The sequence below is a fragment of the Erpetoichthys calabaricus genome, chromosome 15 (assembly GCF_900747795.2).
Source record: "Erpetoichthys calabaricus chromosome 15, fErpCal1.3, whole genome shotgun sequence".
Lineage (NCBI taxonomy): Eukaryota > Metazoa > Chordata > Cladistia > Polypteriformes > Polypteridae > Erpetoichthys > Erpetoichthys calabaricus.
The window spans coordinates 82912115-82929561 of NC_041408.2; the positions used below are offsets into that span (position 1 = coordinate 82912115).

Consider the following 17447-nt stretch of genomic DNA (forward strand, 5'->3'; position numbering starts at 1 on the left):
GGCAACAGTTACTTATAGTAAATATAATACTTTATAGTTAATACAAATATATATATATATATATATATATATATATATATATATATATATATATATATATATATAGCCTTGATTTTTAGCTCTCTTTCTCTCTCTCTACACAGTTTTTCACTAACTTTCACTAATATAAAAGAAAAGCGACCCAGTCTCCGCCACAATGCCCTTTTTACCTGCAGGTCATTTGCATATGTAGCCCAAAGAGAAATCTGCTGATTCGTCCGTCCACGATTTCAGAGCCCCCCCAACCCCAGCCTCAACCAGCTCCAAGTTGTATAGGACGTCGGCCACAGTGCCCTAAATTATAATATACCATACATCATATATACATAAATATGCATATATATATATATATATATATATATATATACACGTGGAGTTTGCATGTTCTCCCCGTGTCTGCGTGGGTTTCCTCCGGGCGCTCCGGTTTCCTCCCACAGTCCAAAGACATGCAGGTTAGGTGGATTGGCAATTCTAAATTGACCCTAGTGTGTGCTTGGTGTGTGGGTGTGTTTGTGTGTGTCCTGCGGTGGGTTGGCACCCTGCCCAGGATTGTTTCCTGCCTTGTGCCCTGTGTTGGCTGGGATTGGCTCCAGCAGACCCCCGTGACCCTGTGTTCGGATTCAGCGGGTTGGAAACTGGATGGATGGATGGATATGCATATATATATATATATAAATATATATATATGTATATAATATACACACACACACAGTACTTGTCAAAAGTTCTAGAACACTCCCATTTTCCTGGTTTTATTTGAATTTAAGCATTTCATATTTGATGAATAACATAACATGGTACAAAGGTAACCATAAGCTGCCTGAAGTAAAAAAAAAAAAAAAGTTTAGGTTACCAAAAACAAAAAATAATGTAATTTTCCTAGTTTTACAAAAAGGCCTTTTCTGGGAGCAAGTAATGAGTTAACAACTTCCAGCTTTTCTTTAGCAACAGAAATGAGTTAAGCCTTGAAAGTTGTTGCCAACAATTCCTACCGGTGTCTCGACTTTTGTTGATTACTTACAAACCCTCTTTTTGAATAAAAGCAGCATTGGAACAAACTGTGTTGTGTCACTCTAAAATACCTCAGAATCTTTATAAAAGGTTTTATTAACAAAAATAGAAAAATTGTGAGAAAGGGAAAGAATAAGTCAAAAGGGATTTGCCTAAAAGGCAATCTAGAGCAGCCAAGTCCCAAAACACAATCCAATAAATGGAAACCATGAAAAGAGTAGCGAAATCTAAGAACACCAGAAAAATCAGTACTCACTAATGCACTCTGGAACATCAGACAGTCAGTGGACCCCTGCTGAATTCTTCCTTCTTACCTCAGTCTGAAGTCAGAGGGAGGACCCAGCAGCAGTCACGTCAGGGCAGCTAATGCTACCGGAGGTTCCACCCCAAGACGCACACAATGGCTACATAGTTAAAGATATAGAACCCAAGTAATGCACTAAGTAAAACACAATTTTAATTATAATGAAGCATGAAAAATAATTCAGATTTTTTGGTATTTGGCATACTGTATTAATCCTCGAGGGGAAGAGGTCATAGCTAAAGTGATATATGCCTGGGAGAAACACAACAACAGAGAGCTAATGGATTTACTGTAACTGGAACTTTCTTATTTTTTGAGCAACTGGGATTTTCTAATTTTTTTATTAAGCAGCACATGTGTGAAACACAACCACAATCCACTGTAATTAATAATTCTATTAACGTAAGCTGCATCCTTCTAACTTTCACTGGGACAATGTGTTCCATACCTTACAATTTTGTCGCCTGTCAAATTCCTCTTATTTTTGTCTATGTTTATGGTCCTTGCTCATATTAGTCACTTGATTATATACACTTTTACATGGATTTGAGCATGAAAATATGTGCATGCCAAAAAAGAAATCAAATATATAAAACTTGGCATATGCATATTTCTACCCAGTTTACTCTTTGTAAATCACAACGTGAGTACGTGAACGTGCCTCAAGCTCTGCCTGGTTTGTTACCCTGAAATATCCCTATGTGGCGCATGCTAGTCAATCTCATACACGTGCAATCACAATGCTGTAGAAATTCATTGGCTGGTAACACATCAAGACAGCGCCACCTGCCTTCAGGAGTGTCTGGCTGTGCTCTGCAACTGCAAAAGATCATGTGCAGAATTATAGCACCTCTCCTCTGCAATCTGGGGGTCAGGAAAAAGTGTAAAGTGCCAGTGTCTGAACAGGCAGCCATTTTTACTTGCCACATGTAAATGATATGATTGCTGTTACAAAGAATAGCACAGGCCATAAGAAACACTGGGGGGTTCAGCCAGTTACCTTACCAAATATCCAGCCACCACATACAACACCGTCACGCTTGCCAAAGCTACTTAACCTCTAAATAAATGCATCACAAGTTAATTCAGGTCACTGAGCCGCAACATTTGCCAGTCACGTCATGGCATCACAAATGACTCATGCATTAATGGAACGTCACTGCTCATGGTTAACAGAAGCTGCTTCATTCTCGCTAGGCGCCCTTATTTTAATACAAGTGCAGTAAATTGCTGTGATTACGTTAGGAGAACTTGGAGAACTCCATTCTCCAACCCGCTGAATTCCGAACACAGGGTCACGGGGGTCTGCAGGAGCCAACCCCAGCCAACACAGGGAGCAAAGCAGGAACCAATCCCGGGCAGGGCGCCAACCCACCGCAGTTGAATGTTTGTAAAAACATATTATGTTTAAAGTATGTGCACCCATACCATATGAAAACTGATGATCAGTTAATGGCTTCCAGCACAGAAGGAATGATTAAGTGAGGCTTGTCTGAGATATTCCTGACCTGTCAGCCAGTTCCTTGAGAACTCACAACAGGTAGCTGATATAACCAATAACGTTCTTCAGTGCAGATATGCAGCATTGACCCTCGTAAAATGGAAATAAAACAGGGTCTGTTGATCATATTCATCACTTTTGAGGTGTACTATATTTGTCACCTTAACACACATTATAATAATAGCTCAGTTATATGAATTATTATACGTGCAAGTCATCCTTTAGCTGGTCTGACTGCATTTCCCTGCTTGAGAGTGTCACATTTCCCAGCTTCTCCAAAATGTCGCATACGCAAGTTGTCATAAATATATGCGTGTTCTCCCATCAAGTTTTCTTTCATAAATCCTGACATTTGCGTGGGAGTTGCGTATGCACATTTTGAGCTTTTTCTTGTGCGTATGCAAGTTTTATAAATGCCATAGGCACTTCAGAGGTGTCTGTGGTATTTGTCTCTTCTGCTGCATGCGTCCATTATAGCCCTGTTGCCCATACAATGAATAGCATTCGGTTACCAGTATCTCGTGCGTGACGATACTTGACAGAGCATGCGCAGCTTTGTCAGGAAGAACGGGGAAACATGGCAGTGTCCGGATGTGCTGACGGAGAGAAGGAGAGAGATCTGAGCAAGCAGACTCAAGACTGTCACGGCTGCCAAAAGTGCATCTACTAAATACTGACTTGAAGAGGAAGAAGACTTATGCAATAAATTATTGAATGTTTTATACATGAAATTAATTTAGGCCACTTTGTTGTGGATTTAATTTTAAATGAACAAGTTTGCCATCAATCTACACTCAATATCCCATAATGACAAAGGGAAACGTGTTTTTGGAAAGGTTTGCAAAGTTTTTAAACATCAAACACTGACATCCTTCATTCAGGTAAGTATTCAGACCCTTAATATGGTACATTGTAGAAGCCCCCAAGTCTTCTTGGGTAAGTCTCTACAAGCCTTGTACACCTGGATTTTGGCAGTTTATCCCATTGACCTTCCTGGAAGATCCCCTGAGGCTCAGTTTGACTGGATGAGATGTGTCTGTAAACTGCAACCTGCAGGTCACTCCGCAGATGTTCTATGGTGTTTAACTCTGGACTTTAGTTGGGCCACTCAAGGACAGTCAGAGACTTGTACGGAAGCCACTCCAGCAATGTCTTGGCTGTCTGCTTTGAGTCATTGTCATGATGAAGGGTGAACTGTTGACCCAGTCTGAGCAGGTTTTCTTTAAGGATGTCTCTGCGTTTGGCTGCAGTTCTGATCAGTCTGTCTCTGCACCCCCAACACCATGATGCTGCCACCACCATACTTCAGCACCAGGCAGGTGATGAGCAGTGCCAGATCTTTGCCAGACATAGTACATGGTGCTCTGTCCAAAGATTTCAATTTTTGTCTCATAAGACCAGAAAATTATTTCCCCACATGTTTTCAGAGACCTTTAAACTGGTCAAATGCCTTTACTCAAGAGTTGCATCCTATGGTTCATGCGCATGCTCACAATTGTGTGAACGTTGGATAAGAGTGCAATAAAAAACTTGCCAAGAGTTACTTCGTGAACTTGGGAGCATGCGCTCATGCGCATTGCTGCACTCGCCGCACGACGAACCACCAGACTTGGGACGCGAGTGCAACCGTGCAACGGGTGACCCCTCAACAGCACAGTGTGAGTTTTCTTTTTTTTTTTTACAGTGGCTGGAGTGCCAATCCTGCCACCGACCCCCGAGTTTTCCCTGTAAGTCGAAGGACCTGGTGGCTAATTTAATTCAAGAACCACCGAATTTATCATCAGACGTCTACGCCGTCAACGATTCACCAATCAAAAACAGCACTCGATTGAACCCGCCCTCTCAACTTTGACGAGTGAAAGTGACAGTTTTCATCTATCCATCCATTATCCAGCCCGCTATATCGGGTCACGGCTTATTTTACGTTGCGTGTGATATCACTGAAATAAACAAATAGGTAAATAAATATTATGACACATTTAATTATTTATACTCACATTTCACGTTATGATTTTATTTCACAGTACTTTATGTATGTATGTATTTATTTAATGTTTGTCTTGAATACGGGTAATCTTGTGGTTTAATCATCCAAGTCCCTACACACTGCGCAATACTCAAAAGAACTGCACTCGCCTAACCCGTGTTTCCACGAAAGTCCGGAGTTACAGTTTGTTGGGATAGCATGGCTAATAGCGCGTTACAGCACCCACCAACACGACCTGGATTGGGACCCGAGTGCAGCCGGTGACCTCACAACACCACACTAGAAGAGTGTGAGTTTATTTATTTATTTTTTACGGTGGCTGGAGTGCCAGTCCTGTCACCAACCCCTAAGTTTTCCCGGCAATCCTCCGAATACCGGTCCCAAATTATTTAACAACTGTTTTCCTATCGAGTGGACAATACTACACTGAAAGCCGCGAAAAAACATTTATTGCAAGACAATAAGATGTATTTCCAATATTTTGTATTAATTCCAGCACAACAGCTGCAACGTCTCTTAGTGGTAACGGTTCAACACGGAGCAACTAAATGTTGTAGTTATCGCTGAGCAAATGCATATAATTGCCGAAAAGATTGCGTTTGTGGCAGTTGCGCCACTGAAAGGTCGACAAGTAACTAGCGAACAGTACAATAACAATACAATTACAATAAGTAAGCTGGTTATAACTAACCTTATTGCTCCCGCTCCTAAATATTGTCCACTCGATAGGAAAGGAGTTTTTAAATAATTTGGGACCGGTATTCGGAGGATTGCCGTTTTCCATGTAAGTACTCCACACAAAAGAACTCGGGGGTAACCCCTGCGCAACCGTGCCCACTGTATTCTGTTAAATGTACAAAATTTTAAGGACGCAGTTACTTAATGCTCAAGCACAATGCTTTCTTTATTTTAACAGCTGGGAAATTCTGGTTCTTTCAAATTTTAAAAATAAATTTGAAGTACTGAACAAATAAATGTGCAGTATGAGAGCGCTGTGGAGTAAAATTCAGCTTGACAGGCGTGTGTGTGTGTGTGTGTGTGTGTGTGTGTGAGTACTTGGCTGGCTACGCCAATGTGCGACTGCCTGTCACGTCACACCGACTATTAATTGATTTGTGCGCCACTCGCGCCGAGTTCACTCCGATAATCCAGACTGCAGAGAGGAGAGAGCGGCCGACAGCACGGCGCTATAGCTCAGGTCATACCCACCGCACGAGTGCAACATCTGAAAAGAACTAAGCAGCTGCATTGAAAGACGTCGACAGCGTTGGTTACCTGCATCGTTAGTCATCGTTACATCCGATTAAAAGAAAACTCGGAAACGCAATGACCCACATAGAGACCTCCGTGATCTATAATGACCAGGAGTACGACCAGTATGAGTATATGGTGCAGGAGGAGGAGTGGGACCGAGACCTGCTTTTGGACCCCGCTTGGGAGAAGCAGCAAAGAAAGGTAAGAATGAGCGCGAATCGGGGGTTCCCAGGTTCTCAGATTCTCTGCACTGATGCCTATTAACTGCTACCCCAAGTTATAGGAAATCCACCATTAGTGCACTTTACCCCGACGCTGCAAGCTCCTTTATTATTTTTTGGATTCGGAATTCATAATTTCTTGTTCTTATGGTATCAATATATAATGTGCAGGGCTCCACTATAATTATTTACTTATAATCATTTTATAATCCTTAACTTTTAGTGAATAGTAAAAAATGAATGAATAATAAAAATGGATACTAATGAATATCATCATGCAAGTTTCATAAAGGAGTGTCAACTAAAAACACAGCTGACTGAAGCCCAAGGCTAAAAGCAGGAGCTCAAAAGGCATGCAACCTGAAACTCATCTCAATTATCCTAATTGTCAAAAATAAGGCTAAAAATCATTATGATCACCATCATGATCTAGTTAACTAGGTAAATGTGCAGCATCTGAAATCCTCTTAATGCAGTAATCCTCTTTCTAAGTGAGTAAGTTGCCCCTAAGATTTAATAGCTAGCCAAAAGGTTTTCCAGACTTGTACTTTTTCGGACTGGAGTTATCATTGCATAAAAAAGATGCATTGGCAGCAGCTAACAATGGGGCCTCTGCAGACTGCTGTAATTCTGATGATATGTGAGGTATGAGAGCTGTCAACAGATGCTGGTAATAGACGATGACGTGCATAAGCCTAGAATGGACACCCTACACCTAAATTTAACCACAGACGTAAAGGTTATTATAGACGGCTAATCCGCTGTCCTTGGTGAAGAATTCCATTGTGTAAACAAAGAAACATGCAGCTATCCAAAAGGGACAATGCCGCATGTGAATGGGGATGAGAGGAGACATAGAATTAATGGAAATAGTTGTGGCATTAGCGGAATAAGAAGGCACTGTTGTAATATATATTATTTATATATACAGTGCCTTCAGCAAGTATTCAGACCTCTTCACTTTTTACACATTTTGTTAGGCTGCAGGCCTGTGCTAAAATCAATTCAATTCTTTTTTTGTCCCACGTTAATGAACACTCAGTACTTAAGAATCCATCCATTTTCCAACCCGCTGAATCCGAACACAGGGTCACGGGGGTCTGCTGGAGCCAATCCCAGCCAACACAGGGCACAAGGCAGGAACCAGTCCTGGGCAGGGTGCCAACCCACCGCAGGACACACACAAACACACCCACACACACAAAGCACACACTAGGGCCAATTTAGAATCGCCAATCCACCATGTCTTTGGACTATGGGAGGAAACCGGAGCGCCCGGAGGAAACCCACGCAGACACGGGGAGAACATGCAAACTCCACGCAGGGAGGACGCGGGAAGCGAACCCGGGTACCAAGGTCTCCCAACTGCAAGGCAGCAGCGCTACCCACTGCGCCACCGTGCCGTCCGTACTTAAGAATGACAATTTGAATCTTTTGCAAATGTAATAAAAAAAAACAAAAAAACTGGAATATCACATAAGATCCTTTACACAGGATTTTGTTAAAGCCCCTTTGACGGCAATTCCAGCGTGGGGTCTTCTTGGGACTGCCACAACAAACATCTGGATTGGGGGATTTTCTGCCATTCTTTTCTGCAGATCCTCTCATGCTCTCTCAGGCTATTTTCAGGTCTCTTCAGAGATGTTTGATTGGGTTGAAGTCTGGGCTGCCCAAGGATATTCCACACAGTTGTCCCTAAGTCACTCCTGTGTTGCCTTTGGTTTCCTGTTGGATGCCCAGTCTCAGCTTCAGATCACTCTGGACAGGGCTTTCTTAATAGCATCATAGGCCCCCGGGCAAAGTAGTGCACTGGGGCCCCTGTTTTGACAGCAAATCAGAAGCATACATAGGCATCAGAACCATTGTGGGCCCCTATGCTTCTGGGGCTCCCGGCCAGTGCCCATTGTGCCCATACGTTAAGATGGCCCTGACTCTGGAGCAGACTTTCATTGAAGATATCACTTTCCTTTGCTCCGTTCAGCTTTCTGCCACCACTGTCTATTCTCCCCGTCCCCTACATCATGATTCTTCCATCACCATGCTTCTCCATTGCACAGGTGATGAGCTGTACCTGGCGTCCTCCAGACGTGATGCTAATCTTTGTTTCATTTGACCAGAGAGTCTTTCTTCTCACAGTCTGAGAGTCCTAAAAGTGCACCATGCAGGCTTTCATGTGTCGTCTGGCCATATTGGCATAAAGCCCAGATTAGTGGAATGCTGCAGTGGTGACTGTCCTTCTGGAAGTTTCTTTCATCTCCACACAGGTTCTCTGGAACTCAGCCAGATTGACCATTGGGTTCTTGATCACCTAATCCCCGATTGCTCAGTTTAGTCGGGCAGCCAGCTGTAGCAAGAGTTATGGCCGCTCTACACTTTTTCCATTAAAGCATTATGGAGTCCATGTTGCTCTTCAGAACCTTCAGTGCTGCAGTCTCCCACAGATCTGTGCCTCAACACAATTGTCTATAAGCGCTGCAGATAAAAATTATTGAAGAGTTTTTGCTAAACTGTGGACCTTTTGTTCCTTGGAGAGTCGCAGTCAAGGGAGGCTGATACAGCGGCCATTACGGATGACACTGCAGTTGTGACCCACTGGGCTGGCTACTTTGTGCAGTTTTTCAAAGATGATCCTCCCGCTAGGGCGTTGGATATCTCGAGGTCCATGGTTCTTGAGGCTGATCCTGCAATTAGGTTTGGGTGACCCACCCAGTCTCACTGAGATTGCACAGGTGGTGAAGCAGTTGAGGGGAGGAAAGGCTGCAGGGATCTGTGGTATCCAGGGTGAACTTCTCCAGGCTGGTGGTAAGGCTTTCCTCCTGGCATTGCAAGCAATCTTTGCTTCCATTTGGGAGACTGGCATCATCCCAACTGACTGGAAAACGGTGCTGGGTAAGGTCCTTGCTAGAGTCATCCTCAATAGGATCTGTGATCACTTGTATACCTACCAGCGACCGGAGCAGTCTGGTTTTACGCCTAAGAAGTCTACCATCAACCGCATCCTGGCACTGAGGGTTCTTATGGAGCGCAAATGCGAATATCAGCAGAGTTTCTTTGCAGCCTTTGTCGATTTTCATAAAGTATTCAACTCAGTTGATCGAGTTGCCCTGTGGGACATCCTGAGGGTTTGCGGGATCCCCTTGAGGTTGCTGGATGTCATGGCCGGCCTGTACACTGGTACTGGCAGTGCTGTGCAGAGTGGAGGCAGAACCTCTGTGTTTTTCCCAGTTGATTCTGGGGTTCGTCAGCGGTGTGTTCTGCTCCTACTCTGTTCAATGATTTGTATCGACTGGGTGTTGGGCAAGGTCGTGGGGTCCAGCAGCTGTGGGGCATCTGTTGGTGAAGAAAGACTCACTGATCTTGACTTTTCTGACGATGCTGTGATCTTCGTGGAGTCAATGGAGGCTCTAATCGGGGCACTTGAGAAACGGATTGAGGGGTCTGAATAAAAACCAAAGAGCCAGGCCTGTAATGACTTCTTGGGCACAACCATCAGCATGTATATCTGCAGAGAGAATGTCGACCTCGTTGAGAGGTTTACTTACCTCGGCAGTGACATTCAAGTCTCTGGTGACTCTTCCTATGAAGTCAGTAGATGGATTGGGAGAGCATGGGGAGGTCATGAGGTCGCTGGAAAGGGGTGTGTGGCGCCCCCAATATCTCTGCAAAGGGACAAAGGTCCAAGTCTTTAGAGTCCTGGTGCTTCCTGTCTTGCTATATGGTTGCGACACATGGATGCTATCCAGTGACCTGAGACGAAGACTGGACTCCTTTGGTACTGTGTCTCTCTGGAAAATCCTTGGGTACCGTTGGTTTGACTTTGTGTTGCTCATGGAGTCCCGAATGAGGCACATTACCTGCATTGTGAGGGAGCGTCAGTTATGGCACTACGGCCATGTGGTGCATTTCCCCGAGGGTGATCCGGCTCGTAAGATCCTCATTGTTGGGGACCTGAGTGGCTGGACCAGGCCAAGGGGTCACCCACGTAACACCTGGTTGCGGCAGATAGAGGGTCATTTCCAAATGGTGGGAATGGACAGTGTGTCTGCCTGGGGGGTTGCCAACCGGGATCTCGAGTTGTTTCTTCGTGTGGTGGGTGCAGCAATGCGCTGGACCAGTGTATGCTCCCCAACTTGGACTTGACTTGACTTCGGCCTTCTGTAGGCAGATATGTGCCTTTTCTAATCATGTCTCATCAATTGAAATTGAAATAAGATGTGGAAACATATCTCAGTGACGATCAATAGAATGGGATGCAACTTTTCCAGATTTTATGTGTCAAGGCAAAGTAACCTAAATGCTTGTGATTATCTGATAATTCAATTTCTTTTTAAAAAATTTGCAAAAATTCCGAAAACCCGGTTTTTCGTTTTTGTCTTTCTCAGGTATTGAGTGTTGCTCGATGAGAGAAAAAAATGAATTGAAATAATTTTAGTGTAAGGCTGCATCAAAACAAAATGTGAAAAAAGGGTGAAGGGCTCTGAATACTTTCTGGAAGCACTGTACTGTACAGTATGTGTGTATATTTACAGAAAAATGTATACCTTGATAGGGTGATTGAGTGAAGATTCCATCTTCTGTGAAATTATGATGAGTGACAGGTGACTTGCCCATCAAAAGGCACACTGGCACAAATCTACCAAATTTAGAGATGACAAACAACTTAACACGTACATTTTTTAATTATTGGAGGAAATAGAAATGCCTGGAATAAAATACACATATTCAGAGACTGGGCTGGGAATTGAGCCTTGGGATCTTGGGGTAAGACAGCATCTCACAAAAGTGTGCTACCATGAAGTACCAACAAACACACAAATACAAGATTAAGGATTCACATTTGAGTTAATCTGAGATTTTTTATTGTGAACAATTTTTTACTAAAAATATGTAAAATACAGAAAGAAACAGAAGGAATGAAATTGCAAGACAGTGAGATAATAAGATAAAACACTGCCCACCCACCCCAATCCTGCCTTGCTGATCCCATCCCCTATCTTGTGCCACCCATTCCTGTCTACAACCCTCTGTCTTATTCTGACCTGGCAGTAATATGTAGTAGCAGAGCCACTGGACTTTAAACTTCAAATCTGCTGCTTCATTTCCTGCTTCTGCCTGACTGTGTGTGAACCTGCTGTGTGTCAGGAGTAAACATGACCTGTAAGCAGTTGCAGATCCAAGATGCCTTGGATAAACGAACAGCTTATTAACCTTTACTGCACCAGAGAGCTCCTGACTTCTGGGTCAGCACTCAGTGGTCTACAGGAGCCCCCACTAGCAGCACCAGGTTTTCCTGCAGACTCCCCATATCACCTTTCACTCTTATCTGTATGTCTGTCTGTTATATAGTGCCTTTCACTCCTATCTGTATGTCTGTCTGTCTATTATATAGTGCCTTACATATCTATCTATTATCTATTATATAGCACCTTTCACTCCTATCTGTATGTCTGTCTGTCTATTATATAGTGCCTTTCACTCCTATCTGTCTGTCTGTCTATTATATAGTGCCTTTCATATCTATCTATCTATCTATCTATCTATCTATCTATCTATCTATCTATCTATCTATCTATCTATCTATCTATTATATAGTGCCTTTTGCTCCCATCTGTCTGTCTGTCATATAATGCTTTTCACCCCTATCTATCTGTCTGTCTGTCTATCATATAGTGCCTTTCACCCCATCTATCTATCTATCTGTAATAATAAAATGATTTCACCGCCACAGTCCATTCTTCATTCTAATGAATTTAATATTTATTGAACCTATTTATAAACTGTTATTATTATTCATATTCAATTCACTTTCTCAATCCATGTCATGATTTTTACAAAATAAAATCACATAGAATGATAGAAATATTGAATATTAAGTGAATTTAAACAACAACAACAACATTTATTTATATAGCACATTTTCATACAAAAAGTAGCTCAAAGTGCTTTACATAATGAAGAGAAGAAAAATAAAAGACAAAATAAGAAATTAAAATAAGACAGCATTAGTTAACATAGAAAAGGAGTAAGGTCCAATGGCCAGGGTGGACAGAAAAAACAAAAAAAAACTCCAGAAGGCTGGAGAAAAAAATAAAATCTGTAGGGGTTCCAGGCCACGAGACCACCCAGTCCCCTCTGGGCATTCTACCTAACATAAATGAAATAGTCCTCTTTGTAGTTCGGGTTCACTTAAAGCACTGGCCCAATCTTAAAGAACATCTATGCTCAAGAAACAAAATAAAATAAGCAAACAGAGGGGAGATGTATTTTAAAACAGAAAATATAAAGGAATCAGGTACAGTAGCTCAAAAAAGAGAAAAAAGTGTATTGCAATATATTGATAAATATAAGCAAGCAAAATAATAACAAAAAAGTAACCATCCTGCTTTTCATTAATAAAGGGGTCCCCCTTTTTTTTAATTCATCACTAGGAAGGGCAGTCCAAGTTGAAGCAGATGTCCAAATGCAGCAAATGTTGGGTCAGGGAAGATTTCCTGGGATGATCTGGTCAGAGGGATGCACTAATAATTTTGAATGAATGTACAAAAAAAAAATGAAAAGAGCAATGTAAAGCTGTGGATCACATTCTTAGTTGGATGTATTTCGTTATACTGTATTATACACAGTGTATATTCTGCCCGAAGGCTAGAAGAGGACTACAAGGTGAAACATAGTCAAAACCAGTGTAACAAAGGCGCTATATAGGCGCCCGACCCGACACAGATAGACACAGAGGCACGTACCAAATACAACCAGACTTTATTTTTCTTCACCCGTGGGCGTACGTCTTCCCCGTGACCCACAGGCAATACACAGTCCACAAGCACTACAGTAATCCCTCCTCCATCGCGGGGGTTGCGTTCCAGAGCCACCCGCGAAAGGTGAAAATCCGCGAAGTAGAAACCATATGTTTATATGGTTATTTTTATATTGTCATGCTTGGGTCACAGATTTGCGCAGAAACACAGGAGGTTGTAGAGAGACAGGAACGTTATTCAAACACTGCAAACAAACATTTGTCTCTTTTTCAAAAGTTTAAACTGTGCTCCATGACAAGACAGAGATGACAGTTCCGTCTCACAATTAAAAGAATGCAAACATATCTTCCTCTTCAAAGGAGTGCGTGTCAGGAGCAGTGACTGTCACATAGATAGAGAGAAAAGCAAACAGATCAATAGGGCTGTTTGGCTTTTAAGTATGCGAAGCACCGCGGCACAAAGCTGTTGAAGGCGGCAGCTCACACCCCCTCCGTCAGGAGCAGATAAAGAGAGAGAGACAGAGTTTGTTTTTCAGTCAAAAATCAATACGTGCCCTTTGAGCTTTTAAGTATGTGAAGCACCCTGCAGCATGTCGTTTCAGGAAGCAGCTGCACAAAAGATAGCAACGTGAAGATAATCTTTCAGCATTTTTAGACGAGCGTCCGTATCGTCTAGGTGTGCGAACAGCCCCCCTGCTCAATCCCCCTACGTCAGGATCAGAGAAAGTCAGCGCAAGAGAGAGAGAAAAGTAAGCTGGGTAGCTTCTCAGCCTTCTGCTAATAGCGTCCCTTGTATGAAATCAACTGGGCAAACCAACTAAGGAAGCATGTACCAGAAATTAAAAGACCCATTGTCCGCAGAAACCCGCGAAGCAGCGAAAAATCCACGATATATATTTAAATATGCTTACATATAAAATCCGCGATGGAGTGAAGTCGCGAAAGGCGAAGCGCGATATAGCGAGGGATTACTGTATTCCAACACAGCAACAGCCTTTCTTTCCTTTACCACCACTCCTCCTCAGGCTTAGTCCTCCTCCTCCCGACTCTGGCTCTCGAGTGGTGGTGGCTGGCCCTTTTTATAACCCACCCGGAAGCGTTCCAGGTGCTTAACCACCTGGTCCTAATTGCACTTCCGGGTGGGGCTGCAGATTCATCCAGCCGGGCTGCTGGAAGCTGTGGAGGACTCCATCTCCCATGGAGCCGTGCGGGAGGTTGGGGAATCAGTTTTGGCCAGGGAGGCTGCCACCAAGCGCCCCGGGGGAGGTATTGAGCTGTCCGTGGCTGCTCCCCCGGAACAGATGCAGAAGGGGCGTCCCTGCTGGGCATGGGACCCGGCTGTCCGCCACACCAGAAACAAGTCGAAACTGTGAAGATAAAACCTTTTGCACCAAAACCGAATCACTAAACAGAAATTAAAGTAAAAAAAAAAACCCTGAAGTTCAGAAACCAGAAATGGGAGAAAGAAATTCACACTGTATTTGAGTTTTCTGTTGAAATCACAGCTATGAATGAATTGTTGCCCCGGTATTTAAAGGATTGAGCTGATGGTGTAGGATGCTTTGTTTTCCAAAATAAATTACTTGATTTTTTTTTGTTATCTGGTATCCGTTTTTGTGGTTTAATTCTCAGTTTGTTTTGTTCTGAAAAGTTTAATTTAGATCTATCTACTTTTTGGTTGTTTACGCTACACGTTGTGGATGTGTCATGTGACCGTGATTGTCATTTCTTTGATGTTATAGAAATGACCATATTATTATTATTATTATTTTACTGACTCCTTTACTTGCGACTTACAGCCCAATTTCAGTAGCAGGATTAGAAGTCCTTAACCTTAACCACTGTGCCACACTGTATAAGACCATTGTAACAGAATCTCCAGCATAGCTGATTCAATGCAAAGCAGGCCCTTTGTTAGGTTTTAGTTTAGTTTTGATATTCCTTTTTGCCTCTGACTCTCCCTCGGACCTGTAAATGGAGGCTTTGGTATTATAGTAGCAGTTGCGACCTTAGTATAAGACTTAACCCTTAACACTTTGCCTCTCATCTCCCATTTTACTTACTCAACTCAAGTCTTACAGCTCATGGTGAACATCCACAATGGGCAAAAACATTATTTATTTAGATGCAAAACAACCAGCACATTTATCCTGTGCTTAGTGATAAATGGAGGAACTGTTACCAGCAGCAATGTGCTTTTCCTGTTCTGAATGGTGGGGTTATTTATTTCTGATTGGGCACAAATAAAATGTCACATTCTGTCCTTGAAACCAATTTGATAAGACCTTATTGACTCATTAAAGATTAATGTAAATTGCTTTGGCTTTTCTTCTTTAATGTAATTGCTGGGGAAACACTTTTACATTTGTTTTGTCCATCAAGTGCCATCATTAAAGAAGCAGAACATTTTGTAAATTTCACGCAGCACACTTTTTTTTGGTACTGTGAGTGCTGTGCAGAGTGGAGGCAGGACCTCCGCGTTTTTCCCCAGTTGATTCTGGGGTCCGTCAGCGGTGTGTTCTGCTCCTATTCTGTTCAATGCTTGCATGGACTGGGTGTTGGGCAAGGTCGTGGGGTCCAGTGGCTGTGGGGCATCTGTTAGTGAAGAAAGACTCACTGATCTTGACTTTGCTGACGATGCTGTGATCTTCACTGAGACAATGGAGGCTCTGATGGGGACTCTCAAGAGACTGAGCGAGGAGTCTGAGTGTCTGGGCTTGCGAGTGTCCTGGATAAAAACCAAAGAGCCACGACCTCATGGAGAGGTTTACTTACCTAGGCAGTGACATTCATGTCTCTGGTGACTCTTCCTCTGAAGTCAGTAGACGGATTGGGAGAGCATGGGGGGTCATGAGGTCACTGGAAAGGGGTGTGTGGCTCTTCTGATATCTCTGTAAAAGGACAAAGGTCCAAGTCCTTAGAGTCCTGGTGATCCGTGTTTGTGAGACATGGACGATATCCAGTGACCTGAGATGAAGACTTTGCTACTGTGTCTCTCCAGAAAATCCTTGGGTACCATTGGTTTGACTTTGTGTTGCTCATGGTGTCCCGAATTACCTGCATTGTGAGGGAGCATCAGTTACAGCACTACGGCCATGTGGTGCCATTACCCGAGGGTGATCCAGCTAGTAGGAACCTCACTGTTGATGACCCAAGTGGCTGGACCAGGCCAAGGGGTCGCCTACGTAACACCTGGCTGTGGCAGATAGAGGGTCATTTCCAGATAGTGAGACTGGACCGCGTGTCTGCCTGGAGCGTTGCAAACCGGGATCCCGAGTTCTTTAGTCGTGTAGTGGGTGCAGCAACGTGCTGTACCAGTGCCTGCTCCCCAACTTGACTTGACTTGACACTTTTTGACTGAGCTGACAGTCTTCTTTTGACCTTCTAGTAACACGCATAAGTACTGTACATAAACAGCCAAATCCAGAGAGGGTCCTTGAAGAAGACCTGCTCCAGTTTGCACGTCCAAATCCAGGTGTGCAGCGCTTGTAGAGACTTACCCAAGAAGACTTGAAGCTGTGATTGCTGTGAAAGGGGCTGCTTCTGCAAAGTACTGAATTAAGAGTCTGAATACAGTGATCCCTTGCTATATCGCGCTTCGCCTTTTGCGGCTTCACTCTATCGCGGATTTTTTATGTAATCATATTTAAATATATATCGCGGATTTTTTGCTGGTTCGCGGATTTCTGAGGACAATGGGTCTTTTAATTTCTGGTACATGCTTCCTCAGTTGGTTTGCCCAGTTGATTTCATACAAGGGACGCTATTGGCAGATGGCTGAGAAGCTACCCAACGTACTTTTCTCTCTCTCTTGCACTGACTTTCTCTGATCCTGACGTAGGGGGATTGAGCAGGGGGGCTGTTCGCACACCTAGACGATACGGACGCTCGTCTAAAAATGCTGAAAGATTATCTTCACGTTGCTATCTTCTGTGCAGCTGCTTCCTGAAGCGACATGCTGCACAGTGCTTCGCATACTTAAAAGCTCAAAGGGCACGTATTGATTTTTGATTGAAAAACAAACTCTCTCTCTCTCTCTCTCTCTCTCTCTCTCTCTCTCTCTCTCTCTCTCTCTCTCTCTCTCTCTCTCCCTGCTCCTGACGGAGGGGGTGTGAGCTGCCGCCTTCAACAGCTTTGTGCCGCGGTGCTTCGCATACTTAAAAGCCAAACAGCCCTATTGATTTGTTTGCTTTCCTCTCTGTTTCTGACAGCCTGTGCTCCTGATGCGCACTCCTTTGAAGAGGAAGATATGTTTGCATTCTTTTAATTGTGAGACAGAACTGTCATCTCTGTCTTGTCATGGAGCACAGTTTAAACTTTTGAAAAAGAGACAAATGTTTGTTTGCAGTGTTTGAATAACGTTCCTGTCTCTCTAC

General features: G+C 43.3%; 1 protein-coding gene across 1 annotated transcript in view; it reads left to right on the forward strand.

The window, feature by feature from the left end:
• The first annotated feature begins 5961 nt into the window (after nucleotides 1-5961).
• The window catches only part of LOC114665647 (alpha-actinin-2), a 143847-nt gene continuing 132361 nt past the window's right edge, over nucleotides 5962-17447 (forward strand). The window contains exon 1 of the mRNA XM_028820256.2: nucleotides 5962-6297. Within this exon, the coding sequence (XP_028676089.2) occupies nucleotides 6169-6297 (129 nt within the window). The 5' untranslated portion in view covers nucleotides 5962-6168. The remainder of the gene's footprint in view (nucleotides 6298-17447) is intronic.